This window comes from Miniopterus natalensis, chromosome 4, assembly GCF_054644295.1.
Source record: "Miniopterus natalensis isolate mMinNat1 chromosome 4, mMinNat1.hap1, whole genome shotgun sequence".
NCBI classification, from domain to species: Eukaryota; Metazoa; Chordata; class Mammalia; order Chiroptera; family Miniopteridae; genus Miniopterus; species Miniopterus natalensis.
The window spans coordinates 82358172-82380335 of NC_142084.1; the positions used below are offsets into that span (position 1 = coordinate 82358172).

General features: G+C 42.5%; 1 protein-coding gene across 3 annotated transcripts in view; it reads left to right on the forward strand.

The window, feature by feature from the left end:
- The window catches only part of GRIA1 (glutamate ionotropic receptor AMPA type subunit 1), a 265907-nt gene that overhangs the window by 211878 nt on the left and 31865 nt on the right, over positions 1 to 22164 (forward strand). For all 3 annotated transcript variants that reach the window (XM_016213816.2, XM_016213792.2, XM_087816937.1), the window contains exons 12-13: positions 12834 to 13032; positions 18396 to 18643. In XM_016213816.2, the coding sequence (XP_016069302.2) occupies positions 12834 to 13032; positions 18396 to 18643 (447 nt within the window). The remainder of the gene's footprint in view (positions 1 to 12833; positions 13033 to 18395; positions 18644 to 22164) is intronic.

The window sequence follows — 22164 nt, forward strand, 5'->3', positions numbered from 1 at the left end:
CTGTGGTTACAGGGCTCAGGTCCTTGTTTCCTTGCTGGCTTTCAGCTAAGGGCTCTTCCCAGCTTTCTCATTCCTTGGCTCACGGCCCTCTTCCTCTAGCTTCTAAGCTAGAAATGGAGGGCCAAATGCCCCTCACACTTTGACTCTCTCTTCCACTTTTAAGAGTCAGTGTGATTATATTGAGTCCACCTGGATGGATAACACTCTGGCTCGGTCCCTGTCCTTAATCCTATCTGAAAAGTCTCTCTTACCATGTAATGTAACATATTTACAGGTTCTAGGGACTAAGGCATGGATGTCTTTGAGGGGACAATTTTCTGCACCCCACATCCCATTTTGTAGGAAAGAAAACGAAGGCTTAGTGTGGTTAAGTAACTTGTCCGAAATCACCGCCTAGTTCTTGGCAGAGCAGCCAAGAGCCTAGCCTGACTTCATTGAGAGAACATAAATGGGGAAAAGTGGAGGACCCAGCCAGGACGGAACAACGGGTGAGGGATTTACTGCAGCCATTCTCAAATGGCAGACACAAGAGATGGTTTAAAGGAACATTGCATAGTGATTCCCACTCATACTTTAGTCTCCTATTGCTGTGTTAACAAGTTAACAAGTTACCACAAACTTACTGGTTTAAAACAACACCCACAAGTTATCTTACAGTTCTGCCTAAATTTGTGAGATCAGCCTTTTACAAAATTTTTAAAGATAGTTTTATTATTTTAACTTTATGCAATAATTTGCTCTAGGGCAACCACTTTGCAGAGCAAAGATTCTGAGGAAACATGACTAAGTAAGAATTATCTGATAACACTGTCTCAAAATGGATGCTTTTAAAGTTTTTGAAATCATTTTATTAACTCATAGGATAAATGGTTCCTCACACAATTATGTTTTTGCTATTAATTAGCTTAAGAAATATTTTCCTGAATAGATAGCTCAAAAAAAAAAAAAGCATTAAAACTGCTGCCTGGCCAGGCATGGCTCAGAGGTTGAGCGTCAACCTGGGATCCAGGCGATCAGGGTTCGATTCCCAGTCAGGGCACATGCCCGGTTGTGGGCTTGATCAATGACTCTCTCATCATTGATGTTTCTATCTCTCTCTCTCCTTCTCCTTTCCTCTCACTGAAATCAATAAAGATATATTTTTTAAAAATAAATAAAATTGCTTACAACAAATATTGAGACTGCATTAGGTTCTAGGGAATTATGAAGAAATCTAAAATTCCATAATGATACAATAATTTACTGCAGAGGTAACATTGAAAAAAACAACAAAAAAAGTAGAATAAGGAGTAGTACTGATGGGAAACAAAGATGAGTTCAGAGAAACAAGAAGTAAGGTAGGAAGTAGCAGCCAGGCAAGCTTCTTGGAGGAGGTAGCACTGGAGCTGGACTTTTGACCATTAAGTCCAGGATCCATGCCCTGGTTTCAGACACTCTGCTTGATCTAGTCTCTGCCTCAATCTCTAGACTCACCCTATGTTGTCAATGACATTGAACACATGAAACCTCTTCCTACCCTGGAACCTCTGCTCTTCCTGTATCTTCTGTCTGGAATGTTGCTCCCCTAGATTCTTCACACATCTAGATCATTCTCAACCTTCAGCTCTCAGCTAAACTATCACCACCTCAGAGAGACTTTCCCTGACTACAGCAGTCCCTTCCTTCCCTGCCACCCACCAAGTTAGTGAGGAAAGAACAATACTTAATGGCTGGCATGAGGCGATCTTGCTATTATCTCCATTTTCTACATGAGTGAGCTGAAAATCAGAGAGCCTAAGCCACTTTCCCAAGGTCACACAGCAAGTAAAAGAAGGAGCTGGGATTTGAACCCAGATTGGGTAACTCCAGTTCATAATTTTAACCATTATGTTCTAGGTTTTCTACATATCATAAATATAATAGATATTCATTTAGAAAGTTAAAAAATAGAAGATGGAATAGAAAGAAAGCCCATAGTCCAGCCAGCTAGATAACTCCTATAACATCTTAGTTTACACTTCCAGACATTTATTTCTGCCAAAACTGTATTTTCAGACGAGGTCATGTAGTATAGCCTATTTTATAATATGCTTTTTCTCACTTAGCATACTGAAAACTTCCTTCCATGTCGTCTGTCACTTCTGAGTGGCAGTAGCTGCCCCAAGCAGGTATCTTCCCTAGTCCAGGCACTCTGCTAAGCACAGTACAGCTTATCCTCACAACAGTGATTTCAGGTTGTTCCTGTTATTACCCCCATTCACAGAGAGGTGAAACTGAGGCCCCGAGATATGAAATACCTTGTCCCAAACCACAGTTAATAAATGGGAGAGACAGCAGTCTTGGAAAGAGCTGAGTGTCCCTTTGATGAAATAATGGGGGGGGGGGGGAATTGAGTGAGGCAAAGAAAAATAGTTCCCTGCCTCTGGGGCTGCCCTGGTAGCTTAGTTGGAGATATGTGGAAGGGAGGGCTGAATATATAGGGAACTGGGTAGAATGAAAAAGCAACTGACAAATGGAGGGTTTTTAGTTGGCTATTTTAAGTAAAATAGCTCCTTTTAATACATGCCTTGTGCTGGAGCTAACCAAACGTTAATTAAAGCACATATGGTTATCTTATCTCCCATTTGCTGATGGGTTGGGGTCTCTTTTTTAAAAGCCCACAACATCCCACATTTAAATATGAAGCTCTAAGGGCTTCAAATACCAGTTATGTTGGACCACAGACGACAAGCCAGGCCCTCACCTGGCCCACGGAGGCAGGGACCCAGGCCCTTGGAGCCCATCTCACTTCTGAAACCAGCTGGTGGATCAGCAAATCATAGGAGCTCTAAGAAGGGCTCTGGATACAAGGAAACCATATGTTTTGGCATTGTGGGCTGGCCAGTAGGCAGCTAGCTATAAAAAGAGAGTGGCTTCTTCTAAGAACTTAAACCCAAAAATATATGTGGAGGAAGTCCCATTTTTAACACCAGTAAGGTGCCAAGTATTCCTCTGTGTCTAGGAACTGTGGGTAAGTGGTGCTTGGGATCTGAGAAGGTAAAGCTTGAGATGAAGGGTGTACTCTGGTCTAAGCTGGACCCACTTTCAGCTCAGTGAAATCACACCACTGGAATGTGATGGACCTGGGTTCATATTCAAGCTGCATCCCTTGCTTTGTGGCTTAATTATTTCATCTCTCTGAACCTCGATCTCCTCGTTTATCAAAAGGACTATGCGTACTTGGCCTACAGAGTGATGAAAAATGGATGTCCAATATCTTCCTCAGAGTCCAGCTCTAAGTAGGCTCTCAGATACAGTGGCTGCTGGGTGGTTAACAGGTTTAGTGCAAAGTGAAGTTTTTGTTTGGTTACATTCTTATGCCACTTCCACACCATTGCACAGGCTGTTCCTGCTCCAGGAAATGCCTTTCTCTCTCTCTCAGAATGCTCCAAGCCTGCCTGCTCTGCACATTCCAGTTAAATGTCTCCTCTCCCATGCTGCCTTCCCAGATTTTTCCCATTTGGACATGACTTTTCTCACTTCAGCACGTCCTTGGCACTTAATCAGTCATTCCCCATGCTGGTCACCCCAGCCCAGGTATCATCGCCACTTCTGTGTGGATCACATTCATTCTATTCAATTGATTTCCTTGAAAAGAAACTTCTTATGCATTTCCCAACAGGCATGGTATATATAAAGTCAGTCCTCAATAACACTGTATAATCATTCATTTATTTAGTATATGTTCATTGAGCACCTACTATGTGCTGTGCACTATGCAAGGTGCCAGGGACATAGCAGTGAATGACACAGATAAGATCCCTGTCCTCACTGAATTTACATTTTAGTGGAGGGAGACAGATAATAAATGAGTAAGCTAATCAATCAATAAATACATAATTATATAAAAAACACTTTAGACTTTGATAAGTGCTAGGAACAAAAGGAAACAAGGTAAGATGAGCAAATCTAGGTGGCAGAAACCTTACAGACCCGCTGGCAGAATGAATCCTCCAGGCAGACTGCGCAGACCCTAGTCATTTACCGCTTAACGGTTTCATGCCCTCTTGAACTGTCTCTTCAAAGTTCTTTTCAACTTTCCCTTACAGTACTTGACTATCGGTCTTGTGCCTATATAAGTGGTGTATGTGAGGAGGTGACATCTGAACATAGACCTGAAGGGTAGATGGAGGCAAGCTTGGGATAATTTCCGGGAGGTGAGCTCCAGGCAGAGGGAACAACAAATGTCCTGAGGTGGGTAAGAATTTGGTGTGTTCTAGGAAGTGCAAGAAGGCTAATGAAGCTGGAACATAGGCAGAGCGGGAAATACAGGACAAGATGAGATTAGAGGTGGGCCAGGTCAGGTTGACCTTGGCAGGGCATTTGGATTTATTTTCTAAGTGTGACAGATTTTAAGTGGGCTGGAAAACAACATGATCCTATTTACGGTTTTAAAAGATCCTCCTGGCTATTGTGTGGACGTGGGTTGTACAAGGACAAAAGAAGCAGCAAGGAAATGTGACACTAAAATCTAGTATCTAGAATGTTATTTGGGATAGAGATGATTGGATTTGATGGACTGGCTGTGAGAGTAAGGGAAAGAGACAAGTCAGAAATGTCTCCCTGGTGTTTGGTTTGAATAGCAGGGTGGACAATGGTGCCATTTCCTGAGATGAAGATGGAGACAAGTAAGTTATGTGTATTTATTTGGGCTCTTTGGTGGGAGCTCATTAAGAATTTTGTTTTGGATATTTCAGGTTTGAGGTGGGTGTCAAGTAGGCAGTGAGATACATGTGTTTATAGTTCAGGAGAGGGACTGGAGAGCTGAATTTGGGAGTTATCAGCATGTATGTATAAAGGTAGTGGGGGCCTGCTGGGCATGGCTCAGTGGTTGAGGATCAACCTAGGATCCAGGAGATCACAGTTTCATTCCCGGTCAGGGCACATGCCTGGGTTGTGGGCTCGATCCCCAGTAGGAGGCATGCAGGAGGTAGCCGATCAATGACAACTCTCTCAACATTGATGTTTCTCTTTCCCTCTCCCTCTCCCTCTCCTTTTCTCTCTCAGAAATCAATAGATATATTTTTTTAAAAAAAAAGGTAGTGGGACTGGAGCTGATCATCTCCAGCAAGATTGTAGACAGGGACAGGCAGAAGGCTGAGTCCTGAGCTCTGGGCACAAGAGCTTGAGCCTAAGCAAAAAGGAAGAACCAGCAAAGGAGACTAAGAAGGATGAACCTGCAAAGAAATTAAGGAGAGTGGCATTTGAACATAGACCTGAAGGGTAGATGGAGGCAAGCTTGGGACAATTTCAGAGAGGTGAGCTCCAGGCAGAGGGAACAACAAATGTCCTGATGTGGGAAAGAATTTGGTGTGTTCTAGGAAGTGCAAGAAGGCTAATGAGGCTGGAACACAGGCAGAGCAGGAAATACAGAATTTAGAAGTTAAGAAGAGTATTTCTAAAAGACATAATCGTCATCGTCACAGGTGACATCTTGAGCTTTACTGTCTGCTCCAAGTGCAAGACATGACTTACTCATTGAATTTCCACATTTCATGAGGTGGGATTTATTATCTCCATTTTCAGGTGTGGAAACCAAGGCTTAGAGAGTGAACCAAAGAATCAGTAAATTTTTAAAAAATGAATGAATTTATCTACATCCATTTTTTTTTTTTTTCCAAACTGTGTCATAACCTACACTCCCACAACCTACTTAAATGGGGGGGGAATAGGAAAAGGCCATCCTTCAAAGCATAGCTCTGCAATGCTAGAACAGTACACTAGCACACAAATTACTGGGATTTCCTTAGACCTTGTTGTACAGCCCTGAGCTCCCCACCCCTTCGACTCACCACGAGCATCCAGGGCCCATCCCCTGCTGCAGGGCTGGAACACAGTGACCGGCAGCTGGGCAATTAAAATAAATCACTCTAGCTCTGCCAGAGAAGTGCTGAGTGACTTGCAGCTGGTGACAAATGAGATGATTTGCCCCCCAGATGCAGCATCTTGGATGAAGTGGCCTCATCAGTGGAACTGTTGCATCTGGTCAGAGCTATTTTCCCTGGTCTAGGAACCTCGATGCTCGATACCAAGTGAATCTCTCTCTTAACATAGCTCAGCTTGGTAATTAATCAAGATGGACTTTTCTCCTCCCAGTAATTTAGAGGCAGGCTATCTGAGCTTCTGCCTTCATGCCTCTGTTTCCACTACATTTTTAAAAGTCATTTGAAGCAGATGACAAAAGGAGTAAGCTGAGCTCAGTGACCTCTTGAGCTCAGCTGAATGGAAGCACATAGGAGGTCTCCCTCCTGTCCCTTCCTCTTGAGGATCATAGGACCTGCTTTTGAAATAAAGAATGTCCATACCCACCTCCTTGTCAGAGATGTCCTAGAGAGGAGGGTGACGGATTCAAAATTTGATTGCTGTTTTATAACTTCCCACTCCCTATACCAGGCCTAAGTATCTGCTTTCCTGAAGGCCCCTGGCCATAGTACCTGTGCCCCGACCTGTAGCCGCATAATTGCTCCTCGCACTGTCTGCATGGCTCCATCCTGAAATGCTCACTCTGTGCCGGCACATGCTACTCTCTTCATATGTATTTTCTTTTTTTAATTCTTAAGAATACCTTTAAAATGAGTACTACTACTCCATTTTGTAAAGAAACAAGCAAAAAGAGACTTAGTGACTTGCCCAAAGTCATACAATCAATAAGTAACAAGGCAGGACTCCATCTTGTTTTATCTGACCCATAAGCCCATTTTTTTGACCAATGCCCTCTACTTTCTCCCTAAGGATAGCCCAAAAGTAACTTTCAGATGAATCACTGAAATATTTTATCTCGGTGTTTCTGTAGAGGTACTAATCACTAGATAAATAATTTAAAAATTTAACTACTGTTGCATGTTAGCTTAAATCAAAGGTCTCTGCCATTCACAGTAGGATTGAGGGCCAGAGTCACAAAACAATGGCCCACAGGCCAAATCCAGTTTGCTGTCTGTTTTTGTAATTAAAGTTTTATTGAAATACAGCTGTGTGCATGTGTTCATGTAGTGTCTATAGCTGGTTTCACTCTACGACAGAGATGAGTAATATGGCAGAGACTATAAGGCCCACAAAGCCTGAAAGATTTATTACCTGGCCCTTTGCAAGTTTGCCAACCTCTGGTCCAGAGCAACAAATTCAAACCACGAGATTAGAAATACACATTTAAAGACCTGGAGTGATTCCTAATCTATGCCCAGGACAGGAAATGCCTAACTGTCAGAACCCAGAGGAAGGTCTAATCAAATCCTTACTATCTTCCATTTGCATCAAGTAGGCATTTAATGATATATTTAGTTATCAAAATTATTATCAAAATACATTTAGTTAACAAATTTCCTCTTGTTAACAAAAGGCAAAAACATCAGTTGCAAGAAGAGACAGCTTGTAGCCAGTATCTAATTCCCAAGGCCATGGAGGAATTAATTCATCCAGAAGGCACACATGAACTGACACTGGAGCACTGTCTTCTCCCACAGGCCCTGCTCCCATGTATCACCAAATCCTACCACTTGCATATCATCATCTCTTCAGCCTGCCCTCCCAATTTCTGTGGGCTTTGCTTTAGATTCAACCCATCATCATCACTGTTGTTAATAAGTACCATAAGTAACAACCATAGTAACATATTAAACCATTACAGTAGCATGGTTAAAAGTCTAATAGAATGACCATGGGGTAATAGGAAAGCAGAGGGGGTTGCTTGGTGCTCTGCTGGCAAAGGTTGGGAAGTTTATAGAGAAGATGATAGATATCCTACTCACCTCCTCCTTTTTACTCTACCTACTGTGCCTTCTCCCACCCCTGCACCTATCCTGCTTGGCAATCTCCTACTCATACTTCAAAACCTAGCACAATTTTCTCCTCCTCTGGTAACTTTTCTTAATCTCTGCCAGCAGGGTAATTAGCAAATCCCCTGTATTCCATTAGTGCTGCTTTCTTACTTGTCACATAATTAAGATAGTACTATAATTACCATTAATGATATTTGTATAAGATAGTGATGATCGCTGTACTGAGTGCTTATTATGCACCAAACACTGTGCTAAGCCCTTTACAAAGACTCCGGGTATCTAACCCCAAAGCCCATGTTTTAATCACAAGGCTGCACTTCCCATCTTCTCTATGGAAGGGAGAGACTGTTGTGTTTCACTTTTATCTACCAAATGCCCAGCAGTGCCTGCAATACAAGAAATGCTTGTAAAATGAGTAAATAAATAGTATGGTACACAGAATTCTAAAGATTCCATCTCTTGGTTATTCAAATACTGAGCTAGGTACTGCTGTGAAGACTTCACAGACAAAGTCCCAAGTCAGTTGACCTTAAGATGAACAGAGATCACTCAAGTGGGCCTGACCCAAGGAGATGAGCCCTTTAAAAGTAGAGAGTTTTCTCCAGCTACTGGAAGTCAGAGAGATTAAAAGAATGAGAGGGATTTGCCACGCTTGCTGGCTTGCAGATGAAGGGAACATGTAATGAGGAGTGTAGGCAACCCCTAGAGGCTGAAGCAGCTGCTGGCTGCCAGCCAGCAAGGAAACTATGACCTCAGTCCAACAAGCCAAGGAGGTGAATTCTGCAAACAGCCAGCGAACCTGAAAAAGGACTCCAAGCCATCACCTGGATTCCAGCCTGGTGAGACCCTGAGCAGAGAATCGAGACACCCTAGCCCAGACCCCTGACCAACAGCACCATGAGATAATAAATGAGTGTTGTTAGAAACCACTAAGTTCGTAGTGATTTGTCAGGCAGTGAAAGAAAACAAATGCAAACAGGTTTCCAATTTTGTGGAGATGGTGGTGAGACTGCTTTCTATGGATCCCAAGGGTTCCACTGAGCTTTACAAGAAGTGAGTGTTGACCTTGATCCAACATCACAGAGATGTCATGAGTTGAGGAAGTCCATGCCCACCTATAAATGAATCAGAATTTGCTGAGGAAGGAAATGTTCTGTAGTGGATAGAGTGCTGGACAAGAAACATGTAGTCCTGGTTCCTACTCCAGGCTCTGCGACCGCCTTACTGTGTGGCCCTGGGAAAGTCCATTTATGTCTCTTCACTGCTATTCTTTCATCTGCAAATGCTGATATTCATCCCTTTCCCATCCACAGGGCTGTATATGAAATTCAAATAACTAGTCCAACAGCCATCTAAGTTGTGGCCAATTCTGGAGAAACATAAGGGATTCCTCCATTACCCAGGGAGTTTGGGCAACAGCTATGCCAAGTTACGAGACTAATTCAGGTGACTGGGCAGACCTCCAAGGCATTCAGGTCACAGCTGTCCTTTCCCTACTAAGAACAGTACTGCTTTGCCCTGTGGCTCCCTGGGAGAATAATCATCATAAAAATAACGTCTTGCATTTCCACAGCACTTTTCACAGTGCATTCCCCTGTACCATTTTAATTCCAACAGCTTGTGTCAGTTAAAGGAAAGAATGGACTAAGAGTCCTTCTCATTCTGAAGGTGTAGATGTCTCTCTAGGAAGTAGGGTTAGTCTCACCCATTGTACAGAGGAAAGAAGACTGAGGCCCAGCTGGGCAGGCAATTGGCCAAGGTTATGGGGCTGGTTAGTGAAAAGGCAAAGGTCCTCATTCCCAGCATTAGCCTCTAATAATTCCAGCTCCCTGCTTCTGGTATGGGGCTGGGGAAATAGAGTTCTTGGATGGAGGCCCAGCTTTGCCAGCACCAGTTCCAAACTGAGGGCAGGCGATCGCCTCACACTCAAGTTCCCATCTTGTGGATCAGATGCAGATGAAGCACTGAGATCATGTCCCATTTGGAAGAGCTTCTTCCCCCAGCCCTCCAGTTATTCCATGATGACATTTGCTGGCTATTAAGCAAGAGACTGTTTCTTTGGTCTCTTCATTAAGTAGGTGGGATGTGGGGAGTACCATATAGGGTAAGTGTTCTCACCACCCAGCAGGTGAATATTAATTACAGTAGAACAGGGAAGAAGGAGCCATAGGCTTGGAACTTTCTTGGGAGGCCTTTGAACTTGACTAAATGATCCCCAACTTGGGATCCCTCAGCTGGGTCTGTCAGTTTAGTAATGTTGGAAGAGGAGGGCGACTCCAGACATCTGGACCATAAGCAGGTTTGGATTCCCCCGGCCCTGAGAACTATTCCTGGTCTTTAGAATGCAGTGTGAATAGAGCTGCCAGGGTCTGAGAGAGGCAGCAGCATTCCTGCACTCATCTGTTGAGACCTACTAGGTGCTCCGAGCTGGAGACACAGCACTACACAAAAGAACTAAAACATTCTTTTACTCTCATGAAGCTCACGGTCTGGGGGAACAACAGACAGTCAAGCAATCACAGAAACAGATGTCAGATTTCAACTGCAATGTGAGCTACATGGGGCTCTGAGAGTCTTAACATTTGAATGCTGAGAAGTGATGACCAGGGCGAGGTCTGACGGATGAATAGGGTTGGTGCATTGATCAGAAGAAGAGCAGCATGTGGTCAGGGTGAGAGCCTTTTGAGTATAAAGGACCAAACAAAGTCCTGTGTGACCAGAGTACAGAGAGTGTATTATGGGATGGCACTGGAGAGCAAGCCAGGGGCCGGACCACACAGGGCCTTAAGAGTCACCAAGGAGTTTGAATTTTAGTCCATGTGTAAGTGCAGGGCTTTGATGGGTTTTAAGCAGAGAAGCAACAGATAAAATTAATGTTTTTGAAAAGATCACTCAGGTGGCCTTCTGGAAAGCTGATCAGGCAGAGGAATGGGAGGAGAGGGAGCTGAATAGAGGCAAGAAGTCCAGTTCAGATGCAATTATGTCATCCAGGATTGGGCAAGAAGCAGCAGCTTCACACAGGCCTCAACACTTATATTTGCCACATCCTATGGTGAAAAGAACACTACAGTGGATAGTCAAAGACTAGTATGATTTTTGTATCCAGCTGTGTACTAGCCTTGGGATGTCAGGGCAGTGATTTTGCCTCTCTGTATCTCAATTTGTTTGACTGCCCAATGGAAGCCATGTATGCTATTCTACCAATGGTTTCAAACTTGGTCTCTGGCTCCACATGATACCTGACTCCTTCTCTATCTTTCTTAGATTTGTGTCCCCAGCACTTGGTACCCTGAAGGACCAAGAGTAGGCACCAAGTACAAGATGTTCAGATGGTCCACCTCTTGAACATCTTCAGAAACGGGAGAACTCACTCTCACCCACATTAGCCATTGTTGCCCTAGCCGGCCCATCAAAAATATCTTCCTCGTAGTTAGTTAGTGTTTGTTTTCTGGGACTTCTGCCAAATGCTCCTAAATCAGGTCACATGGTACAAGCTTCACATCACATCTCTGTACAAGCTTCAGTGAACACATCTCTTCAAGTCTTTTCTTCCTGTAAAATGCCCCCTCTTCCTGGGCTGTTCTTCATATAGCAAAGCTTTGCTTCACTCTCCTGGTCTCATCAGTCTGAACAAGTCTCCTCTTATTTCCTTCTTCATGTGAAGCACCTAGTAACATTAGTTTCCATATAGCAAGCAAAACAAGGATCTGTTGGATTTCTTAGAGTGAGCACTGTGTGCCTAGAGTGAAAAGGAAATCTCCAAGAAACTGAAACAAAGTGGAGCTCACAGGAACATGGGAATAACAGAAAGGGTCAACCAGGGTTTTGAAAACAGTGTGGAACCACCAAGCCTGCAGGCCTGGGTATTGCTCCTGGGTCAGTGCGATTTGGTTGGGACCCTTGAGTTTTTTTATCTGTAAAAGTCATGGGTTGTATTGGTGATTTCTCTGGTTAAGTATTAGGTTCTAGTTAAGCACAGTCACCTATTGAAGGCTCTGAGCTTGAGTCTCAGAACACATGTTAGAAGGAGCATAAAGGTAGAGTTGCTCCAGGATCACACTTCCTTAATAAGCTGAGCGGAATAGAACGGGAAATTGGAATGCAAATAACTTTATCACTTTATGATTCAATATCACTGGATGCCCTATCTGTCCACCACATAAAATCACCCCATATAACATGTAAATCATTTTGTAATCTTGTTTGGAAGCTCTGGACTTGGAAGTCTTCTAGCCAAATTCAAAAGATCACAGTGGAACTCTTGACAGGGCATGTTTCTCCTTATTGTTTTAGGCATTAAGAGAGGAGAACAGGATTCTAGGAAGATCAGAATAAACTTCTCACCTCATGTATAACTGTCATAGTTGCTACTTGATCCAAAACAAAATATCCTTTTCTTTTCTTTTGCCCAAATTCTCTCTCTCTGTAACAGCAGGGAGAAACATGCCTCCACTCAACAGTGACATTTCCCAAAGTGGCTGGAGTACTATTGTTCTCGTTTACTTCCAGTATGCCCTCCTTTCGCTTCTTCTAGTCCATCATTTTGATGGCCTTTGCCAGCCAGAAGGGCAAGAGTGAGAAGGCAGTCTGAAAACATTTCCGGACAGTCAAATGTATGCATCATGTGTATAAACATCCTGGCATTCATATATGTACACACAAATATTTGTTGTACACGTCACTGCATTTTACAGAAGGTTTATATGTGTTTGTGATCTGGGAGACAAGTGTTGACATATCTGTGTCTTTGCTGGCATGTGTCTTGATGTGTATATATGTGTGAAAGTGAGTGTGACTATATACCTGAGGGGCTTCATCACCCCTGAAGGAGAGCAACCCCACAGGTCCTTTTCTGTGGTAAGGAACAAAAAGCAGAGGAGGTCTCTCTAACATTTGAATTCTCACGTCTTGCTGACAGAGTAGAAGGGTGGAATAGGGCTTGGCAGCTCTGCTGACAGGGCTCAGGCTGGCCCTCAGCCCACCCAATGCCTTCTGTAATTGATGTCTGTACTCCTGACGCCTCTTCCCTTCGGCATTCAGGTCCCTGTCCGGCCGCATCGTTGGTGGTGTCTGGTGGTTCTTCACTTTGATCATCATCTCCTCATACACAGCCAACCTGGCCGCCTTCTTGACCGTGGAGAGGATGGTGTCGCCCATCGAGAGTGCTGAGGACCTAGCGAAGCAGACGGAAATTGCATACGGGACATTGGAAGCAGGATCCACTAAGGAGTTCTTCAGGGTAGGGACACCCCTTGTCCCAAGGCACATTCACAAAAGGGAACTACTGTCATTAAAATATCCTCCTCATTAAAGAGCATGAGATTACAGGCAGCAGGGTAACTGCTTAACTGACTGTAAGTCAGGGGTACTCAGAACATGTTCTACAGATCCCTGAGAAATCTACATTTCTTTACTGGTGGAAATTTCAAAGCCCTTGCACTGAATCAGACCCTCTACAGATGCCAGTCTGTGCCACGTTCTCTGAGGGCTGCAGAGGATATGACATACAGTTCCCTCCCTGCTCCCGCAAGGACCTTACAGTCTTGTTAGTAATCCATTAGGAATAACTTAGGGACAAGATCCTCGCCTGATGCCCTTTGTGTCCCCTCCTTGGAAGCTTGATAAATAGAAGATGGTATATGAGGAACAATCCTGAGAAAGGTGGTCTATTAAAAACTGTCAGGAAAGAGAGAAAATGAGACACGGAGTGGAGGTGGCAGAGATGTCATGTGGCTGGAGGCAGCAAGGGAAGGCAGGGGAGCAGAGAGCTAAGCCACACAAGACAGGGTGAGCCAGACCTAGGTCAGGCACCTGGCTCCATCCTTCACTGCCGTCTGTGGCTCTTGGCCTCTTTGACACATTTTCCCGCCTGTAAAATGAGGAGGATAATGTCTATTTCAAAGCATCATTACGAGATTAAAAGAGACAAGGCATCTAAAATATAAGGGAAACACAGAACAGTGGGTGGAGGCTACATTGACCATTAGGACCTCGGGGAGGTGCAGGCATTTGGGATCCCCTTGCCCAAGGCACTTTACAAAAGGGAACCACTACCGTATCAAAATATCCTTCTCATTAAAGAGCATGAGATTATAGGCAGCGACGGCAACTGGGTAGGGTCAGTAAGCCACAAATAATAGACCTGTAACATTTCTAGACATTATGAAACCAGGTCAGACCTGAGTAGGCTAATTACATTCTAGGCAAAAGGAACAACTTAAATAAATGTCCCAAAGCATGAAATCCTGCAGTTCCCTGGACTTTAGAGATGTCCATCCTGGGATTTGAACAAACAACACATGGAACTACAATATATTGATCAAATAAACCAGCAATTGCTACCACTTACTTTTAGCACTTACTATGAATCCAGTCCTGTGCTAAGCACACTATGCGTGCATTACCTCACTTAATCCTGTCATTAGAGCTGAGTTAGGGATTTTTTTGTCCCATTTTATAGATAACTATGCTCAGAGAGTAAAAGTAATTACTCAGGGTCACCTAGCTTACAAGCGGCAGGAGGAGAATAGAGAGTGAGCCTCTGCATCACCTCAGGTGAGAGGGTGGGGATTCTGGGCAGACCCACCAGGTTCTCGCTGCAACTTCATGGAGCAACCCCAGGCTCTGAGTGAGCCAACAGGTTGATGTGCTCAGTTTCACGACCAGGAGCCCTGTGTCCTGTACTTAAGTGAGGAAAGGGACCAAAGTCTTAACCAAGGATGATCTGGACTCCAAGGCTAAACTCACCCATTTTCAACATACTGGAGCAAGACAGTAACTAAGAAGTCATTCGGTTAGAGTCTGTCATTTTAGAGAGAGACATGTCTTATGTAGGCTTCCCCAATCAGTTAGTAGAAAAATCACTTGTAATCTCATGACCCTTCTCCGACCTTTTCAGCCTGCAACCAAAGTGTGAAGGCAATGCCTGATACTTGTCCATAAAGCCAGCCCTGTGTCACAGACCCTGCTGATGCAGCTGGGGAAACACCCAATTCACTTATCTATCATATACAAATACCTGCATCCCCAATATATTAGCATGTCACAGTCCCAAAGCATTTTCACATCCATGATCTCATTTGTGTTTCACCTGTGACCTAAGGCAGAACAGGAACTGTGGTGTCCACTTTGTGGATAAGAAATGGGAATTCAGGCGATTCATGATGCACATGTCAAGGATGAGTTCAAAATGTGGGTTTCCTCCTTCCAACCCAATTATTCCTGCCCCTGAACCACACTGTCCTAAGGGAGCGGTGTCATTAACTGACAAATGTTTTTATAAAGATCATCAGGTTACCAAATGGACCCATGGACAAGTCTAGTGTAAATCTCCCCTTTTACAGTTGGGGAAACCAAAGTTCAGAAAAGAAAATGAGCATCCTCTAGCTAATTAAAGGCACAGCTGGGACTTTAGACGTCCACCTTCTCTGTTACAATGTCTGTTGACATATTACTATCTCTTGTCCACAGTAACAGTCAGGAACCTACAGCCAAGGCAGTTCATATTCTACAAGCTCTGTGCCCTAACCAGCCTACTGTATTGGTGGCAAATCGGTTGTAGTTCATGTGCTGACTGACAGGTAGTGGTTGCCTAGGGTTCTGTATTGAGAGAGATTCTGAAGTTACATCTGGGCTCAGTATGAAATAATTCCATGATTGATATCAACGTCTGCCATGTATGCAGGAAGGGAAACTGGTAACAAGCCAGCCACGTATTGGGTATTCCTACTGTAAAGTAAAATATGAAAGGGCATAAGTATGAGTAGTAATTGCACCACACACACAACACCTACAATATGCCAGGCACTGGGTCATGCATTTTACTTCTGTCCCTATATAATCTCCAAGAAAGCATTGTGCGGTGAGTACTATGACCACCATTGTCAGGAGAGAGCAGTGCGGCTCAGGAAATCCCCCAGCTAGTAAGATAAAAAGCCTAAAATGAGGGAAGATGGAAACTAGGTGTGCAATGAGGAGACCAGGGTTTTACTCCTGGCTCTGCCACTACCACACCAGGTGACACTGGACATTTCACTGCCATGCTGTGGGCCTCAGTTTCTCTACCTGAATAAAAGGAGCGCTGACAAGATGTGTCTCATGAGCCCCTCCATCTCTGTGACTCTGACCTTGAAAATTATCCCACTTTGGTGGGCAGGGAGACAGATCACCTACCACCCAGAAGGCAGAAGGAGAGAGTAGTGAGACAAGAATTCTTCTACCACAGACTCTGAAAAATCTGGTTTCTAGTCCACGACAGCCCAGAGCTTCTTGGCAGCCCCAACCTAGAGTCACTTAATCCTCCATCGACAGTTTAATTAAGATGTGTGAAGGGCCATGAGAGCTGCAGATGAGAGGAGAGATCCAAGAACAAATACTCCAAGTATGCCTCCAATCTTCCCTGCCACTCATGCTGCCTTCAAATTCCTGGAGCTGAGATTTTCCCGATAGTCCGCTCCAAATGGCTGTGAGCACAGCCTTGGTGTCTGGAGCACCAGGGTGAGGCTGAGGGAACATAATCATTTTCAGCATACCGTTGCCCAGAGGGCTCTTCAGCGCTGCCTGTCAGCAGACCCGTTCCCTGCTGTGGCCATCCTGTCAGGTCAAATTGCATCTTGCAATTGCCCTGCTGCGTGTTTTGTTGGTTTTGTGCCTAGAAGATCATCTGAAAATCTGGTCACAGCTGAATTTATGCATTTCCCTGTTTCCTGTGAGAGAATATTCAATGCACTGTAGACACTACGATTGATTCTGGGTATTCCTTCCCCTAACTTTGAAATACCCCTCCCTTTTCTTTTTTCTTCTTTCTCACATTGCATTGTTGCTTGAACAGTATATCTTTATATAAAGAATCAGATATATCCAGCTAGCAAAGGACTTAAAGATTACCTGCCTGAAGTCCTACGGAAGAGATGGGGAAAGTTAGCAGTAGAACTAAGACTAGAACTCAGGGCTACTCACTCCCAAGTCCAGTGTCCTTTCCAGACTATAAACCATACTATAAAACAAACTCTCTAGTTCATCTAATTATGAACTAATTAAGGCTCACTTTGCCACATGCCTCCCTGAAATGCTCAGTAACTATTTCCATTAATTTTCCATGGAGACCTAGAATTTTCCTGGGCCCAAATATCTCTATAGATCAGCTGGCTAAAATAGCAACTTAATTATATATCAATATTTGGCCAAAACCTGATGTTGATATCAAGGAAACAGATCTGATATTTGTGTGCAAAGAAAAAATGACCTCTTACATGTATAATGATAATTTTATACTAAGTAAATCTGCAATCTATACATTACCCATTAGATTATATAGGTAGCATGATTCTAGTAGTAACTTTCTTTGAAAAAATATATAGTCCCTTATTTGTGTTTAAAATTTGTTCATTTACAAAGCATTTTCAAAAGCCAAACTTCAGTATCCCTAAAATGCATCTACCCTTTGGGGAAAGGATACCCTTTAGAAAGGCCATGTTAGACAAGAGTGTTGACTTGTGGTCCTGGATCATGGGCCCTGACTAAGGGCCTACTATGTGCCAGGTTAGACTCTCTGAAAGACCCATAGAAGAGAAGATGTCCCCTGCCCTCTGGTTGTGTCCATAGACTTAAGACCTACATACAAGTAGGAATGGCTCGCTATCCTATCAATTGAGCTTGGTCATCCAGTGAGTGCCCAGACATTGTGCTCTTACTTTCTCAAAGTAAGGGTCTCACAAGCCATATGGACCAGCATTACCTGGGGAACTGCTGAAAGAGACTTACTCTAGGCTCTACCCTAGACCTGTTGAATGAGTATCTCTAGTTTTAGAGCAAGGGGATCTGCATATTTATAATCTCTGTACATCATTTCAGTGCCCTATAGAGTCTGAGAACTACTGTCCTTGGAACTGAGGTAGTCTCAGAATATGTAGGATTTGTTCTAGTCTGTGAAGTGGTGAGTAGGGTGTAGCTAAAGAGCACCAGTGTAGCGAAAGGAGTAAACAGCCTAGGCAAAGTCCCAAAGTGAGTTCAGGAGGAAATGAGGAAAGCAATTTGGTTAGATTTAGAGGCTTTTAAAATATAAACAGGTGACAATATTGAATCCCAAGTTATTAGCTTTATCAGACAACAATTTACATTCTGAGGGCACGCCTTACATTATAGGAAGACTGGAACTCGGCACCCATGACCCTGACATTCTTCAGTGTTGTCTTCTAATAATGAAATCAGATTCCACAAATATCCAGCTCTCCACTTCTGCTGAGCTATATGAATATGGCCTTACTGAACAATAGACAGGTTTTCAATGTCTTTAAAAGCTAGACAGAGCCCCAGTTTCTTACCTCTCCTCATATTTAACAGAAATATAATTACTCAGCAGTAATTAAAAGATTCTGAGCTATTCTGTTTGTTCTGTATTTGCAAGATATTTGTACTTTGGAACCTACTGGTACTAATTAGAGACTCTTATTTTGTAATCACTCATAATTTGTTTCTTCCTGAGCTAATCTCACTCATGAATGTGTGATCAAGTTACACTCAGCTCTTCATTAGTGTGTGTGCCAACCTCAATTCCAAGTGCAGTCAGAACTTAATTCTAGTTTTGTTCCTGTCTTCTGCCAGAGGTCTAAAATTGCCGTGTTTGAGAAGATGTGGACATACATGAAGTCAGCAGAACCATCAGTGTTTGTACGGACCACGGAGGAGGGGATGATCCGAGTGAGGAAATCCAAAGGCAAATATGCCTACCTTCTGGAGTCCACTATGAATGAGTACATTGAGCAGCGGAAGCCCTGTGACACCATGAAGGTGGGAGGTAACTTGGATTCCAAAGGCTATGGCATTGCGACACCCAAGGGGTCCGCCCTGAGGTAAGTAGCCAAGATTTGCTTCCTTGGTACTCCCTCCCCCCTTCCTATCTCAGGAATGAAGCTGCTGTGTCTGCCACACGGCTCCAATGCCCCAGTGCAAGCTGTCAAGAGGGCTCTTCTTGGACACCAGTGGGCCTGGAAGACTCCAGCCACCCAAGATCTTCAGCCCTGAGGTTGGAAATTGACCTGGGGGCCTCAGCTTGCTATGACTGTCACTGCCTCTGTGTTCTTCCCCATGCCTCAGCTCACCTCTCCAAGTGTGTTAAATATAAATAAACCTTGTGTTTCTGTCATGTGCACACCACCCTTTACCAGACACCCTCGCATTCAACTAGGCCATGCACAGAGTTCTCCGGAAACCTGGATTCTTTGACAGAGGTGGTTTGTAATGTTGGTCTTGAGAAAAACATAAACGCACTGTCCAAACGAAAAATCAAGTAGTCTGAGTCCTGTGCAAATCAAAATAATGAAAATTGAATGGCAGCATCTGTTCTTTCCTGGATACTGATTTCTTTAGCAAGAAATGGGTAGTTCAATAAAAAAGCAGAGTGGACTTTATTTTCACATAAAGAAGCTCTGATATTCATTCCAAACAGCTAAGGTAGGGTCCTATAGATCTGAACTCAGAATACCTAGATTTAATTCTGGGATTTCCTAGAATTAAATTAATTTAAATTAATTTAATTAAACTAATTAAATTAATCCTGGGATTTCTGATGTGTCCCACAGAAGATAAGACACATCATCTCCCCAACCTTTAGTTTCCTTACCTGTGAGGTGATTTATGAATTCAAATGGGATAATCTATATAGAAGGTAACTAAAAACAGTACACAGTATGAAGTTACCTGTGAGACATTCTATCAATTACAGAGGGATTAACTCATTTTAGGGAAGGGTAGTGTTCAAGGAAAGGTGAGGAGTGTTTAAAAAGTTGCAAAAGGGTAGAGAGGAATTCCTAATACATTTGACACAACATCCACTCTGCCTCCACTTCACTGAGCTCTACAATGTTCTAGGCGGTTGGCTAGGAGCTAGAGCTACAGTTTTCAACAAGACAGACATAGTGCCTGACGCGATGGAACTACATTCTTGAAAGGAAGATAGACATTAAAGAGATGGTTACTGTTTAATGGTTCATGACAATTATGACAGGTACTCTGATAGTCTATAAAAGGGAATTTAGGGGATACCTACTTCCAGCAATATGGCAGAACAAAACTCCCACTATAAAACACCTACATATGCTGGATAAAGATGTAACAAATATCCTTTTAAATGCAAGTTAGGAAATCCATAAGCCAAAAAGGAAAAAGGAAATCAAAACCAGAGGGGAAAGCATAAGCTGATTATTCTGGGGCATCCCTAAACAGGACAAAGTTGTAAATTATGTGACAAAGGGAAACCAAATGGCCAGGTATTTATCAATCCTGCATTTTTGCCTGGAAAAACTTAAAAGACTCTTTGTACAAGTTAAAGCAAACTTCAAAGGGGATCCAGAGAAATAGTAATTAGCAAGGAAGAGACTTTCATCACAGGAATTTCTAGAACATCATCCTAGAAAGGCCCAAAGTAGAGAATGCATTCTTACAGTCCCAGGAACATCAATGACGCTATAGTACTAAAATTTATGAGTCAAGGATATCATTTGATCTGAATACTTGGATGTAAAGTTAAGAAAACAAAGTACACAGAGGTGACATGATTTGTCCAGTCAATAGAGTACTTGTACCACCCCATCCCACACAGAGATGCCTGGAACAAGGTGACAAACTCAAATAATACTGGATGTTTGAGTGACATGAGCCTAAAACTCAGTTCATCTGGCAATTGAGTGACTTTCCACTATAACAAAAGCTATCATTGAGTAGCCACTACATGCCACAAGCTGTGGTATGTGCATTATCTCATATAATCCTTATACTATCCCTAGTATGTACCACTATCCCCATTTTACAGATAAGGAAACAGTCACAGAATTAAGTTACCCAACAAGGTTGACACTGCTGGCAGTCTGACTCCAGAGCCCTGGGTGTAACTGTAATGCTGTGCTGGATTTCATGACTGATGGCTCCATTAAAAGCAAGAGACTAGATTTAAACCAGGTTGTTGGTACCTATTCACATGGGCCAGACAATAACTATGAATTCAAAAATGAAAAAATCAGACTTCTGGAGCCCTGAGCATCCACTGACTACTCTGAGGGCAAAGGGTATAGTAGATGCTCATTTTAATGCACCACTTCTTTGAATACCACTTCCTTGGTAATATAGCTTTTATGGGTTTTGCATGCCCAAAGATTCTTTCTGGGATAAATGTTTAAAATAATTCAACTCTGTAACAAAGAAAAACCTAATTCTACTGCTTATATCTCTGTAAGATATAACAAGGCATTTATTGATTTTGAAAAAGAAAGAGAAAGGGAAAAAGAAATGTAAGAAACATATCCCAAATATAGGCCACATGTTAGGACACAAAACAAGTCTCAATAAATTTAAACAGATTGAAATCAGCTCAAGCATCTTCCCTGATCATAATGGTTTAAAACTAGAAAACAATTACAAGGAAAAAAAAACACTGAAAAACACAAAGACATGAAGGTTAAATAATATGTTACTAAACAATGAATGGGCTAACAGTGAGATAGGGAAGAACTCAAAAGATACCCTGAAAGAAAATGAAAATGAGAAACAACCTCAAATCTAAAGGATACAGCGAAAGCAATCCTAACAGGGAAATCCATAGCACTACAGGCCTACCTCAAGAAACAAAAAAAATCTAAAATAAACAATCAAACTTTACACTTAAAAAGACTAGAAAAAGAACAACAAACAAAGCCCAAAGTTTCTAGGAAAAAAAAAAGAAATAATAAAGATCAGAGCAGAAATAAACAAAATAGAGCCTAACAAAACAATACAAAAGATCAATAAAACCAAGAGGTAGTTCTTTGAAAAGATAAACAAGATTGGCAAGCCTTTAATCAGACTCATCAAGAAAAAAAGAGCGAGAACCCAAATAAATAAGCAGATAAGTAACAACTAACACCAAAGAAATACAAATGAATGTAAGAAAATATTATGAACAAACTATATGCCAACAAATTGGACAATTTGGATGAATGGGTAAATTCCTACAATCTTCCAAAACTGAATTAAAACTAACAAAATTAGTAGATTAAAACTAACAAAATTAAAGCACTAATTTAAAAAACTCCAAACAAGCAAAAGTCTTGGACCAGACGGCTTTACAGGTGAATTTTGCCAAACATTCAAAGAACTAACACCTCTCTCCTTATCAAACTATTCCAAAAATTTCAGGAGGAAGAAAGACTCCCAAGATCATTTTAGGAGTCTAGCATTATCCTAATTTTAAAACCAGATAATGACATTACCAAGAAAAAAAATTATAGGTCAACGTTTCTGATGAACATGTATGCTAAAATCCTCAACAAAATATTAGCAAAGCAAATCTAGTGAAACATTAAAAAGATCATACACCATGATCAAGTGGGATTTATTCTGG